Raw genomic sequence first — 27,021 nt, 5'->3', positions numbered from 1 at the left:
CTTCCCACAGCGGTGTTCAGTGACGGGAGCAGGGAGACAGAATGGGAGGGGAGAATTTAGCAGAAAATCCCTCTTTGATGCTTCAGCTAACTCGGAGACCACCAAGAAATTGCAGTTAGAGAAAAGCTGAGCCAGAAAGGAGTTTGGAGCAGAGTGGCTAAGAATATCTAAGAAGTAAAGTCTGGTCTGAGAGGAAACTATCTTGACTCGAGCCCATGTGGCTCAGAAACCAAACAACTTGGATGACTGTCGTGTTAAGTCACAGAGATATTCTGCTTTCTTTGGCTCTAAATAGTCTCCATTCTGTAATCTCGTCCTGTTGTTCTTTATTCGTGTAACTTTTGTTGTAAATAGTTTGTTTCCACCTCTATAAAACAAGATAGTGGGGATCAGTGATTCCGTTAGGGGACCTTTAGTTTTAGGATTATGTGATTTTAAAATCCTGCATTACTCAAGTGATTTTGAATCTAGACCTAGTGATAATCAGACCTCTTTTTACTGTGCAAAATTTCCCTTAAAATAATAATTTATATTTTTAACCAAATACAAAGAATTGCTGAAGTACTTTCAGATAAAATTAAGATGGTTTTAAAAAATCAGTTTTATTTCTTATTGAGATAGTCAGACAATGTCACCTTAAAGAAATGACAACACAGACCATGCTTCGAAAGTAACGGGTCCTGGAAAAACCTCCTGTGCCCTCAGGTAATGGGTAGTGTTTCTTTAACACAAGTGATTTCATGGCATGGACATATCTTCTGATCACTTTCTATTGGTTGAAGAGGGAATTTTGAAAGCCAAATGGAAATTATAACATTAAATGACCAAATTAGTTTTTTTCTCAAAATGCGGAGCGGATCTTGTTTTATTTATTTAAGTAACCTCTTTATCCAGCGTGGGACTTGAACTCACAACCCTGAGGTCAAGCGTTGCATGCACTTCCCACTGAGCCAGCCGGGTGCCCCTTAATACTGTAAATAAAACAAAGGGAAATCTGCTCTCTTCCTAAAGGCATGTCTTACTTTCAAAGCAAATGTGTTTCTTTTCTATACTGTCTCTCTTGGACTGAGACTAGTTTAAATCGTTAGTTCTTTTCATTAGGCAGCCTTTTCGGTTTACTTGAAATGTTTGGTAGTGTTTTTTCTCAACTTTTAAAAAATTCTTTTTTGTACTTAACCCTCTTTTTTGTACTTATCTAAATTTTTCTGTGCCTACTATAACTATTACAAAATAATCAATAATGAGTCAAGGAGTTAAGCTCCTATCGATTGTGAAAGAATTTACCCAGTTATTTTTTTGCTTTATTTTTTAAGCTCATTTTCATGTTCATATTTTTATCCATTTTTAAATGTTTACTGAGGGTCGCCAATGTTTTGTGGAAAAAGGATATCATACTGTAATCTTTTCTTTTCTTCATCATTAACAAGCCTGAGACCCTTGTGATTAAGCAGCGTCAGAAAGACAGTGGTTATTAAACTTAAATATTTCTTTTTAAAGAAGGCTAAAACTTCTGCTCTTTAGTCCTGAACAATCAGTGTGTTTCCTGATTGCAGAGGCAGGAAATACTTTACTTTTGAAGCAATAACGGTTATTCCTGGGAACTTTCATAATTGGCTGCATAGAGATAGCGCGGACTTTAACAAATACAACAGAATTATTGCTGGCTTCTTTAAAAAGACAGAGAACCTCTTAAGTGTGATAAAAAGCTAATTACTCAGGACTTCATCAGTTTGGCATACTCCCTGCTCTTGGAGAACGTCGTTCAGCTGGCTTCCTGACCAAAGGTATTTTTCCCTAGTGCTTTTTTACTATCCAGATTTTTCTTTGGAGTGTACTTAGACCTCTAAACATCACTTGTGGTCCTTGTAGAATTCGTTTACCTTTGAAGTCAGGTGGAGTGTAATTTTTATACTATGCTTGGATTTCTTGAATGATGATATTTGATAATTATGATTAATTATGATAATTAATGAGAGACCACAGCTGACATCCAGGGATCTAGCGGCAATTTTTTTCCGCCTCTAGAGTGAGGAATTGCTGTTGTCTGCTTTTTGATACTTGAATCTGAATTCCTCAGTGAGGTCACTGAAGGTGTAACAACAGCATACTGGCTTAAGGTGGCACTGTGCTTTCTCTTAATATCATGAGACATTTGAAAAAAGCCCTTTCATTTATTGTTTGTTGAATTGACTATTGTACATTAATGAAAATGGATCATTTCAATGACTTACACTATTTCTGGTTTAACAGCAGCGTGAGTTTTCCATCTCCTTGCTCCTGTATTGACGTTGGTGCAAAAATAAACTCACAGAAATTTGGGTCTAGATGAGGTCTTATTGACCATCTCCCTAGCCCCCTCTCCCACCTTTGACTGGTGATGAAGCTCTAGGATGCAGAATAGCACAAATTGCTGGCAGAGCTGGGGACGGAACACAAACCTCTCATTTTTTATTTGGTAGAGTCTTTTTCATCGTTGTTGTTTTGTGTTCAAGATTATGTGCTGCTACAGAATAAAAACCTTGCCTTTAGGGATGCCTGGGTGGCTCAGCAGGTTAGGCATCTGCCTCCAGCTCAGGTCATGATCCCAGTCCCCTGGGATCGAGTCCTACATTGGGCTCTCTGCTCAACAGGGAGTCAGCTTCTCCCTCTCCTTCTGCCTGCTGCTCCCCCTGCTTGTGCTCTCTCTCTGATAAGTAAGTAAGTAAGTAAGTAAGTAAATAATATTGTTAAAAACAACAACAAAAACTTTGCCTTTAGTTGGCATTACCATGCGGCATAATCAGATTCTGAGCCAAGGCATTATGCCTAGCTAGAGTGTGAATAACTAGATTCTGTACCTACAGGGTGTAGTTTGAGGTGCTCCGTGGCATCTGGAGAGACATTCCTGACACGAACACTCACTTCCTGGCTGGGTGAGCACTGAGCAGAGTGGAAATGTATGGCTTTCCGTCTTTGGGGGATGCCAGATCTCAAGTTAGTAACAGGAATTTTCTAAACCTGTATCAAACCTGCCATTTATACTTCTGTTTCCTGCAAGAGTCACTCAGTTTCTTCTGAGAATAGAATACTTTCCCAGCAGTCACATGGAAGAGCTCTAATAAGGACAAAATCACCACCACTCAGTCCTCCACTTAAGAGTTCGTGGTATGGGGGCGCCTGGGGGGTTCAGTCTGGTAAGCATCCGCCTTTGGCTCACGTCAAGATTCCAGGGTTCCTGGGATCAAGCCCTGCATCTCATCGGGCTCCTTGCTCAGCAGAGAGTCTGCCTCTTCTCTGCCTGTTGCTCCCCCTGCTTGTTCTCTCGTGTTCTCTCTCTCTCTTTTTCTTTGTCAAATAAATAAATAGATAAAATCTTTTTTTTTTAAAAAAGAGTTTATAGTCTAATAGTAGAGGGGGAGAAAAGAGATGTTGAAAGATGCAATACATATAAAGACTCAAATTCATTCAAAAACATAGAAATGTATATATAAATGTGTCAGTTAACACTGTCCTAGGGGACAGTGCCATTTTCCCAAAATATCACGTGTATGTGTAAGTACTGGACCGAGTTTTGTTTTTCTTGTGCTGCTTCTGACTGGCCCCTCAAATGAAATGCCTCATAGGTTCTCATGTTTCTCTAATAACTCACTTCCCCATGATGGATATTTTACTGACCTTACTTTATCAGTGTCTCTCTCCTGGTGTGGGCTCCGGGTGTGGGGGCAGGGGTCATATAATGTTTATGTGTGCTTTCCCCGTAATGAGACTCAGAAACAGAGCTGGAGCTTGCGGTTCTGCAGGTGGAACCCCTCTGCATCCCTGGTCACTGAAAGCTATTGATGGTCGTGACCTGAGGGAGGGTGTCATGGCACAATTAACAACTCGGATTATTAGAAGATGAAATGACCAACCCAGCTGAGGCAAGATGATAAGTTTTGCTTATGTAAACTGGGTCATTAACTGAATTACACTGAGGTACTAAGCCTTTGCCTGTGGTCACGGGAGGTGTCAGTAAGACTCTAGAAATTCAACGCCTAATCAGTTCCTCATGTAGGAGAGCTCTCAGTCTAATGGTAGGAAAAGCATACAAACGTGGAATACAGAGGAACTGACACACAGAAGGTTGAATTAACTTTGTAGTCTCGATGATAGAATATAACTCTAATAATAGTTTGCATATTTGTAACAAGAGCAAAATTCTGCAGGTTCATAAAAAATCCTACAGATAATGAATGCTTCTTCAGTCTACAGAGACACTTTGGAAATTTAGGAACACTTGGGTTGCAAAATTAGATTAGTATTTCATGAAATATGGTAGCGAGGGGAAGGCATTCAGGTATCTTAGGGTTTTGCCTAACAGCCACTAGAATCATTTGCCTTTTTTTAAAGATTTTACTTATTTATTTGACAGAGAGAGAGAGAGAGAAGAAGAACAAGCAGCGGGAGTGGCAGGCAGAGGGAGACTGAGAAGTGGACTCCCTGCTGAGCAGAGAGCCAGATACAGAGTTTGATCTCAGGACCCTGGGATCAGAACCAGAGTTGAAGGCAGACGGTTAACCAGCTGAGCCACCCAAGAGCCCCAGAATCATTTTGCTTTTTGCAGGGTTGCATATGTAGCTCACCCTCCTTAGCTTTGGCCCTTGTCAGATACTAAGGCTAAATAAATAAATAAGTGACAGAGGGCTAAGGTTGCTGGTCATGGGTTAGTCAAAACATCTGACTTCTTTCCCGAGACAGGTCAGGTGTTCAGGGTAGTCATTGAAACTACAGCATTTGGACTTTATTCTTTCATATGAAGTACTCGACCAGCAAGCTAAAATTCTTATGATTTTGAACTGTGAGTGTTCCGGCAGTATATCTCAAAGAATTACGAGAAAGAGAAGTTCCCACTTCAGAATTGATGCTAGAAGATTTGAAGATATACCGTATATGCCTAAATGTACAACAACCCTGAATATAATCTTTTTTCCAAAAATAAGAATTACCCCCCTCCCCCAATTTTTTTTTCCCTTTGGCCAACGTAAGCATGTACTTTGTACCAGGAATCATTCTAGGTTCTGTGATACAAGGAAAAAATGAAAACAAAACAAAACACAAAAGACAGAAATCTCTGCCCTCCTAGGGCCTACTTTCTGGCAAATAAATTATACAAGATGTTAAAAGAGGTAAGTGCTGGTAGAGAGTTATGAAGTAGGGAAAAACCCAGGGCATGTTGGCTATGTGTGTGTTTTGGGTGGAGAGTGCTTGCTGCTTTACAAGGTGGCCTTAGAACATGGATTGAATGAGATGAGGGAATGAGCCGTGCAGTGAACGGGGAGAGGAGCGTGGAGCTCAGAGCCCTTGAGGGAGGAGAGTGGGGGCATGTTCCAGGAATAGTTAGGAGGCCAGTGTAGCTGCAACAGAGTGAGAAGGAGTTTAGGAGTAAAGTCGTAGGAAGTGGAGTTAGGATGACAGGATGAAAATCAAGGTTGACTGGAGGTCATATAGAGGACATGGGCCCATGGTGCTTATTTAATATACACATGTCAAATGCAGATGGCATGGGTCCTTACGATATTGTAAGGATCTTTTATTCTTAATGAAATGGGCGGCTTGGAGGATTTACCTGTAACATGACATTTAAGAAGGATTCTACTTCAGTTTAAAAAAGCTCCTTCTGGCTTTTGAGAGTAGATTGAAGGAGGCAAGGGACACCAGTTAAAATGTTCATGTAGCAAACCAAGTGAGAAATGATTATTTGTATTCTATTGTATGAATGTACCACATTTTGTCTGTCTGCTTTTTCCTTCAGTTTTATTGAGATAGAATTGACATTCAAGGTTGTATTAGGTCAAGGTGTACAATATAATGATTTGATACATGTACATATTGGGAAATGATTAACAAAATCGGTTTAACATCACTCACCTCACATAGTTACAGGTATTTTTCTTGTGATGAGAGCTTTTAAGATCTACTTGCTTAGCAACTTTCAGTTAATTCACTTCTACTTGCTTAGTAACTAATAACAAGGTAGTATTATTAATTAAAGACACCACGCTGTATACGAAGTTCCCAGAACTTAACTTATAACTAGAAGTTTGTACCTTTTGACCATTTCTAGAAGCCCCCTCACCTCCTTTGCCCCTGACAACCACCGATCTGTTTTCTCGATCTACGAGTTCAATTTTTAAAAATTCCACGTATAATTGAGGTCACGCAGTATTGGCCTTTCTCTGACTTATTTCAATTAGCATGATGCTCTTGTGGTCTATTCATGTTGTTGCAAAAAGCAGGTTTCCTTTTTTATGACTAAATAATATTGCATTGTACACTTATGTGTATCTGTATATTTTTTATCTGTTCATTGTGGAGGGACACTGAGGTTGTTTCCATGTCTTGGCTATTGTTAACAATATTGCAGTGAATAGGCGGGACCAGATACCTTTTTTGAGATAGTAATTTTGTTTCCTTTGGATATGTATCCAGAAGTGGAATTGCTGGATCATATCATAGTTCTATTTTTAATATTTTGAGTTAATGCCATACTGTTTCCCATACTAAGTGCACCAGTTTATGTTCCCACTGACACGACATGGGGATTCCCTTTTCTCCACATCTTTGCCAGTACTTACTTCTGGTCTTTTTTGATGATAACCATTTGGTTAGATGATATATCTCATTGTGGTTTTGATCTGCATTTCCCTGATGGTTAGTGAGTGAGTATTCACGTGTTGATGAACGTTTGGGTTGGTTGTTTTGAGTATTGTGACTCAGGCTTCTGTGAATATTTGTGGACTAGCTTTTGTGTGGACATATGTTTTCAGGGCTGTTAGCAAATATCTAGGGGTGGAATTACTGGGTCATGAGATAGATCTATGCTCATCTCCTGAAAAACTCCCAAAAGATTTCTAAAGTGGTTTTGCCATTTCATATCTCTGCATATACCATGTACGGAAGTTCCAGTTGCTCCATATCCCAGCAGGCCTTTGTCTTCTTAATGTTAGCCATTCTAAAAGGTGTGTAATGGTATCTTACTGTGGTTTGCATTTGCATTTTTTTCTGAAGGCTAATGCAGATGACGAGTGTCTGGATCTTATTTTCCTTATCTAGAAAGTTTATTTTATCCTTGTTGTTGAAATTTTGGTTCCTTTCAGCTGACACTTATAATAACTTTTATTTATTTTTTGTGTTTATTTTTTTCAGTCCTGGTTGATATGTGTTAGCATACACTTATTTTAATCTTAAATTTTTTTTAAAGACCTCTGACTCCTTATAACAGCTCTTCGAAGTACTGAAAGGATGTATTATGATTTATTAAAGGTTGGCAGTGACCTATTTAGCCTCACAGTTTTGTTTTCGGGAAACCAGTGCATTTAAAATGGGGAAGTATAATACTTACATTAAATTTCTATCTTACCTTTAAGTCATTTATGTCTGACAGTGTAACTTAAGTTTATCCTTTATCCTATACGGGGTTGACTCTTACTTTCTGTATGTTATCATTTAGGACGAGAATGCATTCTGTGTGATAGCAGCAAGTTTATCTCTAAATTATCTCTAAATATTTATCTCTAAATTATCTCTAAACAGTCAACTGAAATGTGGAATTTCAATTCTTTTCCAGGTCCCCGATGTGATCAGCAGCATAAGGCAGTTATCGAAAGCTGCCATGAAAGAGGATGCCAAAGCCAGCAAAGACAACGAGGATGCCTTTTACAACTCTCAGAAGTTCGAAGTCCTGTACTGCGGGAAGGTGACGGTGACCCACAAGAAGGCCCCTTCCAGCCTCATCGATGACTGCATCGAGAAGTTCAGCCTGCACGAGCAGCAGCGCCTGAAGATCCAGGGCGAGCAGCGCGGTGCGGACGCGGGTGATGAGCCAGGGGTCTTCGAGGCCACCGCCCCCGGCCCAGCCCCTGACGTCCTGTCGGAGGAAGGGGATGGCGTCCCTGACATCCTGCCAACCTTACCGGCCACAGCCAGCCAGCCCGGGCTGCCCAGCTCTCGAGCTGGCTTCCCAGAGCGGATTTTGGAAGATTCTGGCTTTGATGAACAGCAGGAGTTCCGGTCTCGGTGCAGCAGCGTCACCGGAGTCTTGCAAAGGAAAGTTCACGAGAACAGCCAAAAACCACTGCTGCGAAGAAGACACGCCAGCGCGCCGAGTCACGTACAGCCCTCGGATTCGGAGAAGAATAGGACCATGCTGTTCCAGGTGCTGCCAGGCGGGGCGCTGGCGGGGCGCTGGCGGGGCGCTGGCGGGGCGCTGGCGGGGCGCTGGCGGGGCGCTGGCGGGGCGCTGGCGGGGCGCTGGCGGGGCGCTGGCGGGGGTGGTTTCCATGCGCGCAGGGATCGCTAGTCAGATGCAGGCGGCGCCGGCCCCTCCCCTCCCCATCCCATCCCGCGCTCTGCACGGGTCCAGCCCCCCTACCTCATAACCCTGGCCAGGGCGAGCAGGGAAGGCAGATGGAGAGAAGAGCAAAGGAAAGTAGGGAAGGGCCCAGAGGCAGACCCAGAAAGTGGATTTTTAGCAAGTGGGGGAACAGGGCACGGAGAGATGGAGAAAGAAGCGATTAAATAGATTACCCTATCACCAGCATTCGCCTTAGGTTGATTATTAAATAGATGTGCGTTGTGTCTAGATGTGTAAATAGATGTGCCTTGCAGAGGATTTAAAGACGTGAATAATCTGGGAAAGTGTGATAGACATGGAGGAGAAAGAGAAAGTTTTCTTTATAGAAGGAAAAGACTATAGACTCCAAGGTGTATTTTCAGATGCTGTTCCACAAAAAGAAGAAAGTTAAAGAAACACCCTGAGCCCGACAACTTACAGGATCCGTTGCTAAAATAATGGCGTACAAGCTGTATTGTAGGTTTAAAAGAGACATCTTAATTAAAAAAGTAGTTTTTGAGTTTGTGCAAGATACAGAAAATGTCAGGTTCCACCTTAAAGAACTTAAGTCAAAACAATGCCCGGGAGAGGTTCTTTAAGTCCTCAGCTTGTAAAGTCTGAGTTTTCTTGGGGGGAAAAAAATGAGGGACCGTCCTTTTATCCTGTGGTAAAGAGACTTGAGTAGGAAATTCCACAGCGTACCTTGATAAACAGTCCTGGTGTGTAATACTTGCTTATCAGAAGTCTGTGAGTTCTTTTGTTTTGTCCTGTTTTGCTTTTGATAACTCTAGGCATGTAATGAAAGTATCCATAGGCTTTTCTTGGGTGATACACTGACTGAGCTTCCTCTCTTTTTGAGGCTCTCAGATGTATTCATTTTCTTAGCTTGCCACAGTGATTGATGTTAATTTCCCTGGCTGTGGATTTTCAAAAAGTTTAATCTGCTCAACTGCAAATATTATGTTTTTGTTGACCATTTGGGAGGAAGTATGATTATAAGTTATGGTTAAATAATTGGTGTTTTTAGAGATCTTGAAGAAAGGGAGCATGTTTTTAAAAAGACGATCGTGTTTAATGAACAGAATGGTTTCTTATATCTTATAAATTAAGATCAACTTCATTTTCATGATTTTTAGACAAAAGGAGGAAATATGTGGAGGCTGCTGATAGTTGGAGTTGAAATACTGGTTGGTTTGGGTGTTGAAGCACATTGGATATTGAAGAACATGTATAGCAATTGAATCTGTATTATTAGTTGGATATATAATCGTAAAGTAAGACCTTAGGTCCTTGCGAGTTGAAATTAACTGGAATGTTTTTATTTTAAGGTTGGGCGGTTTGAGATTAACCTTATCAGTCCAGACACTAAATCAGTGGTGCTTGAAAAGAATTTTAAAGATATCTCTTCTTGTTCTCAGGTACGTATTAAAGTATGTCATGTGTTTGACGAAATCTTGACTTAATCTTGTTTTTAAATTAGCCACAAAACAACTACACTTAAACTCCTTCAAATTTTAATTTTTTTTTTCCATTTTCATTTTTTGAGTGGATTTGTCTTAAGGAAAAGTGCTGCTTTGTTTGTGTCTCTGCTGGTAACAAAATCCTGTCCAGGTCCCTCAGTATCATAATAGCTGGTCCTCCTTTTTATCACTCTTTCTGCTCGTAACATCACTTCAACACATTCTCTCCTCTGGTGGAATTTTTGTGGTGGTGAGTTCTTTTGAAAATACATCACAGTTAGTGTTCCTCAGTCTTGGGCAGTGGGACTTGTGGGTATCACTGAGTCATGTTTGCTCTTTTTGCCAAAATTGGTAATAAAAGGAGAACTAGCACTTTCCACTTCTTTTAATGTAAATGCTAAAATCTGAAAAGAAAGTGTTGGTATATTTTTGTTCTTTGGTTTATTTTTAATTCACAAGCTGTGTATTTGAGTGCTTTGAAAGTATTGATACAGCTAAACATCTACAAGGTCATAGTAGGCATAAAGCAGTGTCCTCTAAGTACCACAGATATTTAGAATATCTATCCCAAAGTTAGAGCCGCCTAAACATATTGTAAGCATAGAAGGATTTTTGAAGTTGTTGGGAGTAGAGAGAATATCTAAATCTAAATATGGGAAAGTTAAGAATGCAAGGATGCTTCTGTGGAAGTCTCTGGAATAGAGAAGGATTAACTTCTTTCCTAGCAGAGTGACTTAAAGGCACCTTTAGGGACCTAAATCTTGCTAAAGTCATCTTCTTTATTTGATGTTGAAAAATGAAGTCTGACTATTTATTTTTAAATTTCAGAGTTAGGGTTGCCCTAGGTATAATATTCAGATGTTCTGCCTTTCAGAAATGATGAACTTTTGTACCTCTTGTAATTGTTCACCTCAGCCTCAGCTAATGCCTTTTCCCTTCTGATATTTTAGTATTTGTTCTATTAATGGTATCATAAAATTATGTCATAAAGATAAAAACTTTCTACTGTAATAACTAAGAGAGGCACAGCATCTGATTATAGGAATGATAAATGACAATTTTCTAAATTCCTATATAAGGGACCAAAAGTTGTGTAGAAAAATTATATTCACTTGAACTGAAAAAGTAATTATTGAGTCTTCCTGCAATTACCTGTTTGTTGGGGAGTCCTCGCAAGATCATAAGCTTTGTGAGGGCAGGCATCTTATTTTGTGGTGTTTCTGTAGGGCATTCATCCTGTAGGGCATCAGAATAAAATGTTAAGATAGAGCTTAGTACTTAGGTGTTCAATAAATGTTGAATGAACATTTCTATGTGTGGGACCTTGTGCCAAGTACAGAGGAGAAAGTGATGTGCAAACAGTGTAGTTCCTGCCCCCCACACCGCAAAGAGTCATCCTAAGAAGCTGTGCCCCTCACCCACACATTCCTCAAACCTCCCAGTGAGGAAACAGCCATGCTCATTGAACATCCAAAGGGGGAAAAACAAAGTAGTGGGGAAAAAAGAAGAAAAGAACCAACCAAGCCTAATATATAAAACTGGCAATTCAAACACGATTTTTGCTTTTTTCCCTCTTTTTTTAAAGTGGGGATGTGGAGAAAGGAGCCTTGCTGGTGGGAATGTAAACTGGTGCAGCCACTGTGGAAAACACTATGGAGGTTTCTCAAAAAGTTAAAAATAGAACTACCGTATGATGCAGCAATTGCACTACTAGGTATTTACTCAACAGGTACAAAATACTAATTTGGAGGGGCACATGCATCCCAATGTTTATAGCAGCATTATCTACAATAGCCAAACTATGGAAAGCACCCAAATGCCATCAACTGATGAATGAATAAAGAAGGTGTGGTATACACACATGTACACACACACAGAGACACACACACAGGAATATTACTCAGCCATGAAAAAGAATGAAATCTTGCCATTTCCAATGACATGGATAGAGCTAGAGTGTATTAGGCTAAGTGAAATAAGTTAATCCGAGAAAGATAAATACCTTATGATTTCATTCATACATGGAATTTAAGAAAAAAACTGATGAACATTGGGGAAGGGTGAAAAAAAAGAGAAAGGGAAGAAAACCATAAGAGACTCTTAATGATAGAGAACAAACTGAGGGTTGCTGGAAGGTGGATGGGTGGGGGGATGGGCTAAATGGGGGTGGGGATTCAGGAGGGCAGTTGTGATGAGCACTGGGTGTTGTATGTAAGTGATGAATCATTGAATTTTACTCCTGAAACCAATTTTACCATATATGTTAACTAACTAAACTTTAAATAAAAACTTGAAAAAAAAAAAAAAAAAGCTTTGTATCCTAACCTTCTGGTTCAGAAAAAGAATTAAACATTTGTGTTGAGGCCTTTGATCAGAGTAATTGTCAAATTAACCTCTGCTGCTCACTGTCCTGCTCTTACTACTTCTTCCCACAGATTTGAACTGATATAATATGACCACATCCAGCAGCAGGCCTGCTTTTTAACACATGCATGCCAATAAACATTTCTTTATGCAAAATCTACAGGACTGTGTCCCTGGCAGCATGAGGAATCAGGGAGTGGTTTTCTTTCCTGGAAACTTTGCCACTGCTTGAGGACTCCCTGACCTAATGAGGTCCTACGAATTTTTCCCATTTAGTACTCAGCTAGTAAAAGAGATTTTTATCGTCACTAAGGCATTGTACCAGATGGAGCTTACTTTCAGCTCATGAAGGGCAACCTTGCTCCTCCTTACTGACTTTTTACTTTTGGTCAGAACCGATTTCCTTTATTCATATCCATTGGATCGACTGAGCACATTATAGGAGTAGTGGTTACTGTTTATCGAAGTTATGTGCCAGTAACGATAATAGATAATTCTTAGTTGTAAATTTGAAAAATTGCCAAGGTTGTTGCCATTACTGCTAGTTTCTAATGAGAATGAAGCCTCAGAAATCGTTACCCAGCACGATGGCTCATATCTTGTAGATGGGTTGAACTAAGAATGAAGCACAAATCTGTCTGACTCCAAAGCCTATTTTCTTTTCACTGGGATTTAGGTGATTCCAAGACAACTTTAATTTTTTTTTTTTTGGTCTACCTGGCTTTTTAAAGCACTGTGCTTGCTATTAAAATGACAAGGTGCCGTCTACTAAATGGTATGTATGTATTCAGCCTGGCCGAAGTTCACAGATGATTCAGAATTTTTTAGTAAGTATAGCTGAGGTTCTTTAGCTGACGTTCAGGAAGTACGGTGATTTGTTCATTTGGATAATTGACATCTGCTGTCATTTCTTTAATGTATTAGTTTTCTAATGTCTTTGGCTCCTTAAATGTCTCCATAAAGACTGATACTCTAGTATGTTGAATGCGCATTTTAAGGAGTTGGTTGCCTCCCATTTAATTAGAGCATCGTTAGTGGTAGTTTTTCTGATTCTGATTCTGAGCTTCATATAGACAAGAGCAGGCTTTATGATAACCCATCAGACTGCTTGTTCCAACAAGACGGATAAATTGAGAGCCCCATTACTTACAAACACTCAGTAGCCATTTTATTACAAGAGACAATGAATTATGCCATCACATTTTTCTTCCTGTGGCCCAAAGTCACGGTGTGCGGGAAACAAACAATCTGAGTTGCTGTTTCCCTTTATTTTACGTGTCAAAAGACCACCGCCTAAGTTTGCTATGACATTATGTCCCCCTGTCACCAGGCTGAGAAGGAGAAATTCATGGAAGCGTGAAAGTGTAGCAGGACTGATGCCGATTTCCATAGTCTGATTAGAAGGACCTATTGCAGTAAACACTGTACTTCCTTCCCCCTTGCAGGGTATAAAGCACGTTGATCATTTTGGCTTCATCTGTCGGGAGTCAGCAGAGCCCGGACTGGGCCAGTATATCTGTTACGTGTTCCAGTGTGCCAGCGAGTCTCTGGTAAGTGGCGTGATTGTCGTCTGCGTGTGCCTGCCCACGCCTCCGGCCTCGCAGAACTGCTACCCGTGGAAAAAGAAGAGGGCATCCAGAAACAGGTTCCTGCTCTTTGAAGCAGCAGTAAGACAAGAAAAACAAATTGTCCTGGTAATTTTTAAGTGCAGATACTTTCTTGACTTTAAGGAATCCGGTCATGTTATCAGGACTATTTTTAATAGGTAGGAAAAGACTAATAATAGGAGAAGAGCTGTTATTTTTTCCATTGCTCATGTAAGATGATAGGGAGGACCCGCTGATCTCTTATTCCCTGAATTATTATAACATCTTAGAGGAGGAAGTTCTTTCATCAGCAGACCGGAGAGGGATTTTGTTTTCTTTCCTTATTTCATTAGCCACTGTTCTCATTTTTTTTAAAATTATTTTTTAATGGTCTTATTTTAGCCTTCATTTTCTTTCTTCGGAATTTGAAAGTCCATTCTTCTTTCCAGCACCCTCCCTCACTCCCTCCACGTGCCCCTTTATGACAGCAGTTGAAATTGAAGAAATATTTAAGGCAAACTTAGAAGTGCCCGTGAGTGACTAAACATATTTTAATATCTTCCCTTAAAATTTTTTACTTCTTCTTCCACTTATATTCTCTCTCCTAACCATTTTAATACCAACCCTTAGCTCCGTGGGCATGCTTTGAAGAAAAACATTTCCTCGGGCATATAATCCTCCTGCAAACATTTCTCCTGGGGAAACACACACCACTTAGACATAGACAACAAGCCAGGCAGCACTCTCATTCCTTTGGTGCCATCATTTCTGCTCAATTCTGGCCTTCCATATTCGCCACGTGGAAAGAATACAGAAGTGTCGGAATAATGACGAAATGGGTGACGAAATGGGAGTGAATTGATTCGAAGGCACTTTCTGACTATGGCCCTCTGGGTCGCAGCCTGTTTTCTCTGGGGAATATAGCTCTCCCATCACTAAGTTTCTACCAGAGAATTCCATTTGTCTTTCATTCTCATGCTAGATAATTGGCTGTACCTAGGAAAAGTCCACATGTTGAGATCCAGGTGTTCTTGGTATCGTAGTTTCAATTCAGGATTCGAGATAGAAGTTTGAGAGTTGCTATTATGTAAATGACAGCTGAAGTCATAGAGCAGTGAGCACAGGCAGGGGGAGAGAGCCCAAGAGAACCAGTGACCTAGCACTAGAAAGTGCCAACCAAGTGAGACGTAGTTAGAAAGTAAGGTCAGGAGAATCTGCTGTCCTGCTGCCCGCTCACGCCTCGCTCCCTCCTTCCTTCATCCACTGTCTTTGATAAGGCTGATTATTCCACGTTCTGTATCCCTTTCTGAAACTTATCCTGTATTCCGTGTTTTATCTCGGCATCTCCATTTACCCAGCTTCCCAATGTAGATATCGTAACACATTCTCTTTCACCTTCTGTATCCACGTGTGTATTAACACAAAGACAAAGTTTTCTTATCCGTTTCTCCTCCTTTCCCTCTCTACCTGATTCTGGGCATTCATCGTCCCTACTTAGACTCCCACGCTGGTGTGCTCATTAGTCTCCCTGCCACTAGCTTCACCTGTCATCTGTCCACTTTCCACGTCGTGCTGTAGCTTTATTTCTCACAAAATTTCCAGGAACCATTTTATGCCTTCTTGTTAAGAGACAAATCTAGATTGTCCCAGGGGGATGCCTCTCCCTTTCACGACCGCGTCCTCACACAGGCTGGCCCCATCTCCTCAGCTGGTCCCTAGGCCGGACAGTGAGGCTGGTGTGACGATCGCTGTGGTGTAGCTTTCCTTTCGTTCGCTACCGGAGCCGCAAGTGGTTCATGCGAGGTTCTTGGTTGCACAGAGTAAGGAGTCCACTGTGTCAGAGAGACCAGCGCTGGGGCTCCCACGTTTAGATCGTCAGGCAGAGAAAGTGGCCACGTGGGTCTCAGGGGCTGTCCTGCTGCGAAACAAGGAGACAATGCCGTGTTTTCATCACCTGTTTTTCACATTCTTTCTTCTACTGCTTCATGCACTGTGTGAGGCAGGCCTGGCCTTGCTTTCTTGTGACTTGAATCCCCTTCTTCTTTTCTACCGTGTATTTGTACACATCCTAGTGAAGCCTTTTTGGATGATTTTTTTTTTTTTTTTGGTAGGAATTTACTTTTTTTTTTTTAATATTTTATTTATTTATTTGACAGAGAGAGGTCGCAGTAGGCAGAGAGGCAGGCAGAGAGAGAGGGAGAAACAGGCTCCCCACTGAGCAGAGAGCCTGATGCGGGACTCGATCCCAGGACCCTGAGATCATGACCTGAGCCGAAGGCAGAGGCTTAACCCGCTGAGCCACCCAGGCGCCCCAGGAATTTACTTTTTTTAGTTGCTCTGTTGTCACTGCTCTGGCCACATATTGTACCTGTAGGTCTCTAGCAGTTCCTCTGAATCCCCACTCTTTCTTGTTTACATAGCTTTCTAGTTCACTAGACTGTGAATCCCACAAGGTCAGGAGCGTTTCTAGAGTAGCAGGTGCTTGGTAAGTGTATTTTGAGTGAGGGAGTGTGTTGCTCTTAACTTCAGGCAAGGGCTGTCTAGGTGCCCGTGAATCTCATTACTGTGTAGCCTGCATTAAGAGGAAAACTACATAAAACCTTCTTATTCGCAACCTCATTTATAGCTTTTGTTTTGTTTGTAGTTTTAGGGTTTTTTTTTTTTTTTTTTCCTTCCTCATACATGTGGAATGAGTTTTTGAAACAGGGAGTCAGAGTAGAAGGTCTGGGAACGTGTTGTATTTTCCACTGACTAAGGCAACAGACCAGCCTGGCTGAGAATGTCTTCCTCTCACACGGAGGCTCCGTTAGACTCTCCCTTTTGGCACTGTTATTGAAGGACAGCAGGCCTTCCCTAGAATCTTTTAAAACTTCTAGATTCTTGTTTTTTCAGTAAGCATCTTAATTGAAGAGCAGAGCATCAGAAGTGCAGGCTAGAAGAAAAATTAATGAGATTTCCTGTAGAAAAAGGGATGGTCCAAGCAGCTGTCATATGGAACAGAGAAAAACAGTTAATTAAATATTACAGGTCTAAGGGGTATTTGACTGATGTGGCTTGGCAGTTGTATAAGACAAAGTATTGGAAAACCACACGTGCTGACTTATCTTCTCTGCACAAAAAGAATATACACTAGCATTTTCTTTTACATCTTTGTAACAATTGCTGTGAATTGATGAACAGTGTAGTGTTTTCATGAGTCCTGAAGAGTTACACTCCAAGTTTAGATGCTCGGTATGACTTCCTTCCTTCCTTTGTAAAATAGCTGTTGGCAGTTGACTTCATCTGGTTTAAATAAGCCTTGAGATTTGTGGAAAACACCACTTTTGCATTCTGCAAAATTGGTTTAAAAGGTGTGGGGGAAAAATGGAAGTTGCTGCTGATTGACAAAGAAAAAATAAAACCCCACAGATGCAGACATTGGTATCCAAGAAAAGTATGAAAAGAGATGACTCAGGCTTCTGAGACACACTATTTCTATAGGGTTTAATAGTTTACATTTTTTTCCCAGAGAATTAAACTAGGTAATCCTGTGAAGTCCTTACACATTCTGTGATTCTTAGGCTTATTCCTAAATGCCATAAAATACCTAAGTTTGGTGCATAAGTGCTTATAAGCACTATCTTTTTTTTTTTTTTTTAAGATTTTATTTATTTCTTTGACAGAGATCACAAGTAGGCAGAGAGGCAGGCAAAGAAAGAGGGGGAAGCAGGCTCCCTGCTGAGCAGAGAGCCCAATGCGGGACTCGATCCCAGGACCCTGGGATCATGACCTGAGCCGAAGGCAGAGGCTTTAACCCACTGAGCCACCCAGGCGCCCCTGAGCATTATCTTCATTATGGATTTTTACCTTAATATCATAAATTGGCTTTTTCTGTCCCATCTCAAGTAGAGATTTACTGGAAATTTAATTTTGCCTTATGGTAATGCTAGGAATACGTACCTTCTGTTTACATATGATTGATTTATCTTTGTGCATTCCTTTACTTTTAGCCTTTTAACATGACCTATGATTTTGTTGTTGTTGTTGTATCTAGAATGAAACAAGTTACTCATACTGCATTTGAACTTTTAGTTGGTCTGATCCTGTGATAGAATTTATAGGCCGTCTAAAAAAAAACCTGATGTATCTAAAAAGCAATACATTTAATATTTTAAAAGTCAAATAAATTTCTCTTTCTTCAGTCTTGTTGTTGGTGTACAGAAATGCAACTGATTTCTGTGCATTGATTTTATATCCTGACACTTTACTGAATTCCTGTACAAGTTCTAGCAGTTTTGGAGTGGAGTCTTTTGGGTTTTCCACATATAGTATCATATCATCTGCGAAGAGTGATAGTTTGACTTCTTCTTTACCAATTTGGATGCCTTTAATTTCTTTTTGTTGTCTGATTGCTGAGGCTAGGACTTCTAGTACTATGTTGAATAGCAGTGGTGATAATGGACATCCCTGCCGTGTTCCTGACCTTAACGGAAAAGCTTTCAGTTTTTCTCCATTGAGAATGATATTTGCGGTGGGTTTTTCATAGATGGCTTTGATAATATTGAGGTATGTGCCCTCTATCCCCACACTTTGAAGAGTTTTGATCAGGAAGGGATGCTGTACTTTGTCAAATGCTTTTCCAACAACAAGACTGAAGAAAGAGAAATTAAGGAGTCAATCCCATTTACAATTGTACCCAAAACTATAAGATACCTAGGAATAAACCTAACCAAAGAGACTAAGAATGTATACACAGAAAATTATAAAGTACTCATGAAAGAAATTGAGGAAGACACAAAAAAATGGAAAAATGTTCCATGCTCCTGGATTGGAAGAATAAATATTGTGAAAATGTCCATGCTACCTAAAGCAATCTACACATTTAATGCAATCCCTATCAAAATACCATCCATTTTTTTCAAAGAAATGGAACAAATAATCCTCAAATTTATATGGAACCAGAAAAGACCTCGAATAGCCAAAGGAATATTGAAAAAGAAAGCCAAAGTTGGTGGCATCACAATTCCGGACTTCAAGCTCTATTACAAAGCTGTCATCATCAAGACAGCATGGTACTGGCACAAAAACAGACACATAGATCAGTGGAACAGAATAGAGAGCCCAGAAATCGACCCTCAACTCTATGGTCAACTAATCTTCGACAAAGCAGGAAAGAATGTCCAATGGAAAAAAGACAACCTCTTCAATAAATGGTGCTGGGAAAATTGGACAGCCACATGCAGAAAAATGAAACTGGACCACTTCCTTACACCACACATGAAAATAGACTCCAAATGGATGAAGGACCTCAATGTGAGAAAGGAATCCATCAAAATCCTTGAGGAGAATGCAGGCAGCAACCTCTTCGACCTCAGCCGTAGCAACATCTTCCTAGGAACAACGGCAAAGGCAAGGGAAGCAAGGGCAAAAATGAACTATTGGGATTTCATCAAGATCAAAAGCTTTTGCACAGCAAAGGAAACAGTTAACAAAACCAAAAGACAACTGACAGAATGGGAGAAGATATTTGCAAACGACATATCAGATAAAGGGCTAGTATCCAAAATCTATAAGGAACTTAGCAAACTCAACACCCAAAGAACAAACAATCCAATCAAGAAATGGGCAGAGGACATGAACAGACATTTCTGCAAAGAAGACATCCAGATGGCCAACAGACACATGAAAAAGTGCTCCACGTCACTTGGCATCAGGGAAATACAAATCAAAACCACAATGAGATATCACCTCACACCAGTCAGGATGGCTAAAATTAACAAGTCAGGAAATGACAGATGCTGGAGAGGATGTGGAGAAAGGGGAACCCTCCTCCACTGTTGGTGGGAATGCAAGCTGGTGCAACCACTCTGGAAAACAGCATGGAGGTTCCTCAAAATGTTGAAAATAGAACTACCCTATGACCCAGCAATTGCACTACTGGGTATTTACCCTAAAGATACAAACAGTGATCCGAAGGGGCACGTGTACCCGAATGTTTATAGCAGCAATGTCTACAATAGCCAAACTATGGAAAGAACCTAGATGTCCATCAACAGATGAATGGATAAAGAAGATGTGGTATATATACACAATGGAATACTATGCAGCCATCAAAAGAAATGAAATCATGCCATTTGCGACGACGTGGATGGAACTAGAGCGTATCATGCTTAGTGAAATAAGTCAATCGGAGAAAGACAACTATCATATGATCTCCCTGATATGAGGACATGGAGAAGCAACATGGGGGGGTAGGGGGATAGGAGAAGAATAAATGAAACAAGATGGGATTGGGAGGGAGACAAACCATAAATGACTCTTAATCTCACAAAACAAACTGGGGGTTGCTGGGGGGAGGTGGGATTGGGAGAGGGGGAGGGGGCTATGGACATTGGGGAGGGTAAGTGCTATCGTGAGTGCTGTGAAGTGTGTAAACCTGGCGATTCACAGACCTTTACCCCTGGGGATAAAAAAAATACATTATATGTTTATTAAAAAAAAAATTTGGAAGGGGAGGCGAACCATAAGAGACTATGGACTCTGAAAAACAACCTGAGGGTTTTGAAGGGTCAGGGGTGGGAGGTTGGGGGAACAGGTGGTGGGTAATGGGGAGGGCACGTTTTGCATGGAGCACTGGGTGTTGTGCAAAAAGAATGAATACTGTTACGCTGAAAAAATAAATAAAATGGGGAAAAAAAAAGTCAAATAAAGAATTTAGTACTATTTGTGTCTGAAAGAAATTGGTAGCCACGTATTAGACACCATTAAAATGGCCTCTTATTTCATCTAGAAATAGAGAAGAAAATGTGAAAGTTCAGTATTTTCATTGGAGGTCTTTTACAAGGTAGTATTACTAAATAACAAATCCATGTGAAAGCTAAGTGGATAACTCATCCCCTCACATGCATACATAGATTAAATCCTTTAAATAATAGTTTATTCTTAAACCAGGCTGAAGGGGGAGGGGAAAGAAAGACTTTTAAAAGGTGGTTTTCAATATCAAAGCTAGCTGGGGTGAGGCCCTTGGTACCCCACAGCTCCGCATTAAGGTTTGAGACTTTGATCTCGGTTCTGCAGCCTGGGAAAACCACAGCTTACAAGTGATGGTGGCATCACAGAGACATGGCCTGAAGTCGGGTAAGCAGTGCAGCAGGGTGAGCTGATAGTTGACCCCAGAGAAGCAAGCAGGAAACTAGAATGCTAGATTCACACTTCTTGATTGAGTCAGTGGAAAGGCTAGGGAGAAACCAGCTGGTAGTTTTCAAACTGCTGACCTAGTGGTGAGACCCAGCTGTGGGACAGCATAATGTCAGAACTTCTTAGTTTCACACATCAGAAGGGAAATGATGACAAATTAGCAGACAGAGAGGTAAGACCGACAACCTTCACTGACTTCCTTAGCATTCGTTACATTGGACTCATTCCCCTCCACCACAGAACTTGGCTTAAACCCATGTTTTGTTTTGACTCTGAAAGTGATCCAGAAGGATAAAGTAAATAGGATACCTATTACCAAAAGTGGACATTAAACCTATTCTGTTGCTCCTTATATATCGCAGACAGAACTTCCAAAGAAATCGGATGCACTACTTAATGGAACAAAGATCCATCTGACTATCAGTCAGACCATCAGTGATTGTGTCGCACTTGGTGAGATCTAAAACTAGCCTCTAAGTACTCAGTGTTCTACACACGAAAATGGTCTTCCTCTATCCAGCTTTCAGGGATGGTATAATTGAAGGTCAAACTTTACAGCTGATATTTTCTCTCTCCTTGCTCTGAAGTCACCAAATTCTGTTATTGATTATTTAGTTTGCATCCACAAAGTCTCATTATTGCTGCTGGGCTTTTAATGTGTTCCTGTGAAGCCACACTTTTTAGAGACCTGCGTTATGTTCCTTCTTGTAGGTGGATGAGGTAATGCTGACTCTGAGACAGGCCTTCAGCACCGCGGCTGCCCTGCAGAGTGCCAAGACCCAGATTAAGCTATGCGAGGCCTGCCCTATGCACTCTCTGCATAAGCTCTGTGAAAGGATTGAAGGTACGGTAGAACTGGGTGGGGGCAAAAGAGGAGTTCGCTTTGGCATCTGGGAAATGAGAAAGTCGTTACTGTGGGCAGATGGGTCTTGGTTTCCAGGTGAAACCAGAGCCCAAAGAATCATTTCTCACCTCTGGTCAAATTTGCGTCCGCAGTCTCTCTGAGGTGCTTGCCTTTTTGCCTCCTCTTTCTTTCTCTTTTTCATTTTTAATTCTTTTTCTCTGAAGGCAGACTCAAGGAAGGGAGTCGTGTTTCCCACAGTTCTTAAGACTGCTGTGTACTCAGTGGGAACTGACCAAATATTTGTCGAACGGGTGAAGAGAGGCAAAAGCATCCCAGAATGTCAACTATTTACTGAAGTCTCTTTTTATTCCCCTCTCACTTGATGGTGTGTTCCTTTTCCCTAAAAATGTAGAACTGGAATGAACCTTGTGTGGCTTTTGAGGGACATTTGAAAGTGAGAGAGATCATGGGTGTGATACCATAAAGCAGGTTTTTTTTCTTTAAAGAAGTGTTCTGGGGAGGGGAAATGAGGACGAATTGACTCTGGGACTCACATCCCCTTTCTCCTCATTATCTCTTATTAACAAAAAAGGTTGGAAACTACTTCACGGGAGAAGAAACGTAGTTCGATAAACTCTTGTTAAGCATCTGCTATGTGCCAAGCATTGTGGTACTATGCGATACAGAAATGGTTGAGCTGTGGGCTCTGCCTTCAGAAGCCTGCTGCCCAGAGTGGAAGCCAGTTCATGCAATTCAGGATGACAGCTGTTACGATAGATGGGAAGAGTGCAGGTGCCAGAACGTGGCAGAGGACGGTCCCATCAGTGTAAATGCAAATTGTGATTTCTGTTCAGTAGACAGCACGATCATAGGCACAGTGCAGAACTGATGATGAATAGCAGTGTTTGTTGAATATCCGTTCAGCTATGTGATCAAGGAGTACTTAAATGTAATATTCAGATTTTAAAATTTATAATTTATCTAATGCATATTATTTTTGCATTTGTACCTTTACAAAAATGGAAAATTCTTTGATGTACAGTGAAGAGAACATTATAAATCTGTGGCAGAAGGCTGAATTGCTCAGGAATAGCGTTGGATCAATTTGTTATCCAAAGAGAGAAAGATTCCTTCCACTTTTCCTGCTCAAGATACTCTCTAGGTGGATCAAACCCCTCACTGTAAACAAAATATTAAAATCATTAAAAGAAAATAAGAATATCCTGGTGTCCTTAAACAAGGAAACCTTTATGAAGATACAAAAATGCAAAAGCTGTTAAAAGAAGTCATTGACAGATTTGACCTCATCAGAATTTACATTTTTTACATAACAACAATTTTTGCATAACTTCCAAGGAAGTTAAATGAGGAGATAGCAGATTGGTAACCAGAATGTATTAGAACTCTTACTGTTTGAAAGAGAAAGATGAAACTACCAGTGGGAAATGACACAATTTCTATTTAAAAACACTCATATGAAAAGGAAATGAAAAGGTCCAATAATAAAAATGAGAAGATTTTTCAACCTCTTTAGATGTTAGAGACATGAAAATGGAAACAACAATAAGATAGTTATCAGATTAACTGTTGGTGAAATTGTGGAGATATTGATACATTTATGTGAGGCTGAATGCACTGTGACTTGGGATAGCCATTTTGGGGTACAGTTGATAGAAATTTATTAACCTAAAATTATCCACCACTTTCCTGTCTTGATAGGAGAAACTCATATATGTTTAGAAGGTGACATTTTCAAAGTTGTATTCTTTTTAAATAAGGGAAAATTGGAAATAATTCAAATGTATATCAATAGCATAACTAAAGTATGTTCATACAACAGAACAGTTAATAAGAACGAATTCCCATTGTTTATCGACTTGGATACATCTCAAAATTACATAATTGAGTGAAATGATAACTTGCTGAATAACACACACTTTGTTATATTTGGAAAAATACATAAAATAATACCCTGCATTTCTATTTAAAAGAAACTTAATATGGTCTATTTTTAGATTTACAGGAAAGTCACAGAGTTTCCAAATGTTTGACCCCCATCCTCCCCAGTTCTTAACATACATAGCCCAGTGCAATGTGCAGAACAGGAAATTAACATTGGTACAGTGTTATTATCCCAACTAAACATTTCATTTGCTCTTCACCGGTTATTTTATTCGTGTCCTTTTCCGTTCTGATCCCAGTCAGGATTCTAGCTTGTGTGTGGTTGTTGCCTTACCTTGGTCTCCTGCAGTCTGCGGCTCCTGCCCTGTCTTTCTTTGTCCTCCGTGACTTTGACTGGTTACTTTGGTAACTTTGACTGGTTACATGATTACTTTGCTGGATGTCCCTCAGTTCAGCCTGTTAGATGTCTTCTTACATTGGGACTGAGGGCGCTCCTCCCAGCAAGCGCACTATAGAAATGGCACGGCCTCTTTCTAGCACCTCCTGTCAGGGGCTCATGATATTGAGGAGTTTATTCCTGGTCCTGTTGTCCTTATCACTTGGTCCAGGTGCTCTCAGCAAATTTCCACTGTAAAATTACTACTCTTTCACCTGAAGCCAACAAACATTTTAGGGATGATACTTTGAATCTACACAAATTTCTTGTTTCTTATGCTTTGCTCACTGATTCTACTACCTGTCAAGGGCAAATTTAGCTCTATCTATAATATTTAAATATTTAAAAATGTAGAATTTCTCTTGGGTAATAAAATATAAAGCAAATAAACACAGTTATTTTGTGTTGTTATCTTACTCAGAGGAAAATAGCTCTTTTCTTTTTTTTTTTAAGTATTTATTTATTTATTTGACAGAGAGAGGTCACAAGTAGGCAGAGAGGCAGGCAGAGAGAGGGAGAAACAGGCTCCCCACTGAGCAGAGAGCCCGATGTGGGGCTCGATCCCAGGACCCTGAGATCATGACCTGAGCCGAAGGCAGAGGCCTAAACCACTGAGCCACCCAGGCGCCCCAGCTCTTTTCTTTTAAAAAAAATTATGGGGCGCCTCAGTGCCTCAGTTGGTTGACTCTCTGTCTACCTTTGGCTTATCATGATCTCTGGGTCCTTGGATCTCCGGGTCCTGGGATAGAACCCCATGTTAGCCTCCCAGCTCAGGGGGGAGTCTGCTTCTCCCTCTCCCTCTGCCTCTCCCCCTGCTTGTGCTCTCTCTGTTTCTCTTATAAATGAATAAAAAAAAGTGAAAAAAAAATGTTTTCATGGAAAATGTTTTTGCCCAAGGACTTGATATAAATTATGTGTAAGATGTGAAAGATACAAAAATAACATGATTGAAAGAGATAATGATTTCATGGTGGAATAACAGAACTAATTATATCACTAGGTACTATTGCTATTCCCAAAATTTTGTTACCATGGAACAAGACCTGCATGAGGAGGAGAGATTGCTGTTGATGCTGTGGCTCTGCCTTTTAATATTATTAATACTAAATTGGTATTATATCATGGTTTAAGTTTAGACATTTTGGGCAATGCTAGTATTCACCGATGAGTTTCTGTGGTGTCTGTGTTTGTTCGTATACTATATGGCACCTGGTTATGGTGGTGATTTGGTATCCTTTAGAAACTTCTGGTTAATAATTCTGACTTCATGATGACTGACAGGGGGCCGTTGATTTTGGTAAGGGTTCCATCTAGCCTTCATCATTTCATGGTAGTGTTTTGAGGTGTGTTCCAAGGTCTTCAAGGTCTTCTTCTGGAACACCTCTCCATGAGAACATTTAACCTCAGAGCCTGCTGGCAAAGGGACAAGCTGTCATGCATGATATATGCATTTTGATTTCTGCAGTTACGCTCTGTTTAATACTTATCCCCATCATTTTCCGTAGGTCTCTACCCTCCGAGAGCCAAGCTGGTCATACAGAGGCATCTCTCATCACTGACAGATAACGAGCAAGCGGACATCTTTGAGCGAGTTCAGGTAGCATGATTTATATTCTCCCAAATAAGATATAAGAAACGAGAATTGGATTCTGTTTTTATAGGGTTTTTTTTTTCACTCCTCTCTCTGAAGCTAAAGATAAATATCCTATTGCACTATATGTGATAGTAACTAGAATGCCACTGTAATTCTTGCTTCTGAGAGCAGTGAAACACTTAGTTTTGTTTATGTCTGTCTGCCAGACACATAAAACCAAGTGGGAACACAATAAAATGAGAGAAGCCGTGTTGCATCGTGTGCTCTTGGTTTGTCTGTTGGACAGAAAATGAAGCCCATCAGCGACCAGGAGGAGAATGAACTTGTGATTTTACATCTGAGGCAGCTGTGTGAAGCCAAGCAGAAGACACACATTCACATTGGAGAAGGCCCATCGGTGAGGAGATGCTTTTTTTTCCTTGACCTATTTTTGTCTTGTTTATATATTTGGTCCAAGTATCACAGAAGAGGTGAAAGGAGTTTCTTTTCTTTGTGTTCTCACTTTTAGGGCCAAAATTCTATCAGCCAGATTTATTTTTCAGCATCTTAGGAGTTTTATAGGAGGTTTTAACATTGACATAAAATAATGATGGGTTTTAAAATGTGAAAAAATGCGTTCTTGGTATAAAAACGGTAATAACAAATGTTCATGATTTAGAATGAACATGCTCTTTTGGTTATATTGATCCATTTTATTTCAAATTCATACTAACATTTTATTTCATTACAAGTTTACACAACCTTGAAGGGTAAATAGCAAACACCCCAAGAAGCAGTAGTATTTTGGAAATAGCCATTTTAGATGCAAACGAAGGTCTGGTATTTTTATGCACGTGGTTGAGAATGTGTTTCCAGCTGCATCTAGATAACCCATGACACCAACAACAGCCTTGTAAGGAGATGATGACATTGTTACTTCTCAGTAACACACAGTCAGGTTAGACTGTATTTCACTCTATTCAGAAGAAGGCACACATCACTTTAGTGATTCCTGAATTGTATTCATCGAACCAGCTCCTTGAGAGAACCTTCTTTGAGCCAAGCTGTGTGATAACGGTGAACCAAAAAGAGATGAACGAGTCCTCCAGGGAGGAGCTCAAATATTGGGAAGGGGAATAATGCAAATCGATAAATGGACACGTAGAATAGAGGCAACAGTCGGGCTTCTTAAGAGACTGTGCAGTGAGCTCAAAAGTAGCTATGTGCTTGCTTTAGGGTCAGAATACAGAGTAAGGATGGAGGGAAGAATTCAAGAATTCAAGAGGAAGAAATTTTTTTGTGGGGATACAGGAGACCAAAGTTTTAGGGA

At 40.4% G+C, this 27,021-nt stretch overlaps 1 protein-coding gene across 6 annotated transcripts in view; it reads left to right on the top strand.

Annotated features, from left to right (window-relative positions):
• The window catches only part of TBC1D4 (TBC1 domain family member 4), a 195,162-nt gene that overhangs the window by 114,709 nt on the left and 53,432 nt on the right, over positions 1-27,021 (top strand). For all 6 annotated transcript variants that reach the window (XM_045978306.1, XM_045978305.1, XM_045978304.1 and 3 more), the window contains exons 2-7: positions 7,586-8,173; positions 9,679-9,768; positions 13,620-13,724; positions 21,648-21,780; positions 25,624-25,715; positions 25,999-26,109. In XM_045978306.1, coding sequence (XP_045834262.1) covers positions 7,586-8,173; positions 9,679-9,768; positions 13,620-13,724; positions 21,648-21,780; positions 25,624-25,715; positions 25,999-26,109 — 1,119 coding nt within the window. The remainder of the gene's footprint in view (positions 1-7,585; positions 8,174-9,678; positions 9,769-13,619; positions 13,725-21,647; positions 21,781-25,623; positions 25,716-25,998; positions 26,110-27,021) is intronic.

This window comes from Meles meles, chromosome 14, assembly GCF_922984935.1.
Source record: "Meles meles chromosome 14, mMelMel3.1 paternal haplotype, whole genome shotgun sequence".
NCBI lineage: Eukaryota > Metazoa > Chordata > Mammalia > Carnivora > Mustelidae > Meles > Meles meles.
This window is presented reverse-complemented; position numbering and strand designations above follow the sequence as displayed.